This window comes from Colobus angolensis, unplaced genomic scaffold (genome assembly GCF_000951035.1).
Source record: "Colobus angolensis palliatus isolate OR3802 unplaced genomic scaffold, Cang.pa_1.0 Scaffold22, whole genome shotgun sequence".
Lineage (NCBI taxonomy): Eukaryota > Metazoa > Chordata > Mammalia > Primates > Cercopithecidae > Colobus > Colobus angolensis.
This window is the reverse complement of record NW_012115377.1, coordinates 3661002-3662752: the sequence shown is the minus strand read 5'-3', so window position 1 is coordinate 3662752 and position 1751 is coordinate 3661002. Positions and strand designations below refer to the sequence as shown.

The 1751-nt window shown below is 55.0% G+C and overlaps 1 protein-coding gene across 1 annotated transcript in view; it reads left to right on the top strand.

The window, feature by feature from the left end:
- Positions 1-813: 813 nt before the first annotated feature.
- The window catches only part of ACER1 (alkaline ceramidase 1), a 23983-nt gene continuing 23045 nt past the window's right edge, over positions 814-1751 (top strand). The window contains exon 1 of the mRNA XM_011943525.1: positions 814-987. Within this exon, the coding sequence (XP_011798915.1) occupies positions 895-987 (93 nt within the window). The 5' untranslated portion in view covers positions 814-894. The remainder of the gene's footprint in view (positions 988-1751) is intronic.

Sequence of the window (1751 nt, the reverse complement as noted above, 5' to 3'; positions counted from 1 at the left end):
AGTGATTACTAGCAAAAGATAGGATCGCATGAGCTCAGGATTTCAAGGCTGCAGTGAACTGTGATTGCACCACTGCGCTCCAGCCCGGGCAACAGAGCAAGACCCTGTCTCAAAAGAGAAAAAGAGGCCGGGTGCAGTGGCTCACGCCTGTCATCCCAACACTTTAGGAAGCCGAGACGGGTGGAGTTCAAGACTAGCCTGGCCAGCATGGTGAAACCCTGTCTCTACTACAAATACAAAAATTAGCCAGATGTGCTGGTGGGTGCCTGTAAATCCAGCTACTCGGGAGGCTGAGGCAGGGGAACGGTGTGAACCCGGGAGGCGGAGCTTGCAGTGAGCGGAGATCGCACCACTACACTCCAGCCTGGGCAACAGAGCAAGAATCCATTTCAAAAAAAAAAAAAAAGAAGAACATTAAATGAGCTAATACTGAACATCAAGCACTTAAAAAAGAAAAATAAGGCTGGGCACGGTGGCTCAAGCCTGTAATCCCAGCACTTTGGGAGGCCGAGATGGGCAGATCACGAGGTCAGGAGATCGAGACCATCCTGGCTAACACGGTGAAACCCTGTCTCTACTAAAAAATACAAAAAAACTAGCTGGGCGAGGTGGTGGGCACCTGTAGTCCCAGCTACAGGCCTCTTCCCTGCATACTCCTGCCACCTGCCCTGCCTGGACAGTGCTAGCCCCATGGCTTGTGCCCAGGGCTGCTGTCACTGCACAGCCAGGCTGCCCTGGTGCAACTGGGGAGCGGCCCAGCAGGTTTTTCCTCTCAGTCTGCCTGCCGCGGGGCACCGGGCTGTCCTCTCCCCGCCTCACCAGGGCCCGGCCTTCCCAAACTCGCCTTCTCCTCTCTGCCGGGCACAGCCGGCTGGCGGTGGCCACTGAGACAAGATGCCTAGCATCTTCGCCTATCAGAGCTCCGAGGTGGACTGGTGTGAGAGCAACTTCCAGTACTCGGAGCTGGTGGCTGAGTTCTACAACACGGTGAGTGCGCGGGTGTGTGAAGGAGTCTCTCCAGTAGCCGGTTCGAATCCCGGTTCCTCCCCATACATCCTTACTGGGGAATCTTGCTGGAGTGGTTCCCCTGTCTGAGCCCTAGTTTTCTCATCTGTTAGCCAAAGAGTGCCAGCTTTCATTCATTTACTCGTCTTTACTTGATGCCAGGCTCTGTGGTGGGTTTTAGAGACACATCAGTGGCCAGGGAAAGAGCTGGTCTCTGTCTTTCCTAAGCTAACGCTGATGTGACTGCAGGCATTTGCAACCGGGAGCGATGGTGTCTTCTTGGGGGGCAAAGAGGCAGCTGCGGTAGGGGGAAGCAGAGGGCGCCCTTGAGCCAGAGGGAGTGGGCCAATCAGGAAAGGTTTCCTGGAAGAGGTGACTGTGTCTGTCTTGTTTGCAGCTGTACCCTCTGACCCACTTGTCCCGGTGTGCCCGGGACTATCCTGGTTTCTGTATTTACAAAGTTCCACCTCTTGACTGGGCGCGGTGGCACACGTCTGTAATCTTAGCACTTTGGGAGGTCAAGGTGGGTGGATTGCCTGAGCTCAGGAGTTTGAGATCACCCTGGGCAACGTGGTGAAAGCCTGTCTCTACTAAAATAAAAAATTAGCTGGGTACGGTGTCAGGCATCTGTAGTCCAAGCTGCTCAGGAGGCTAAGGCACAAGAATCGCTTGAACCCAGGAGGCAGAGGTTGCGGTGAGCTGAGATCGTGCCGCTGCACTCCAGCCTGGGTGAAAGAGCGAGACTC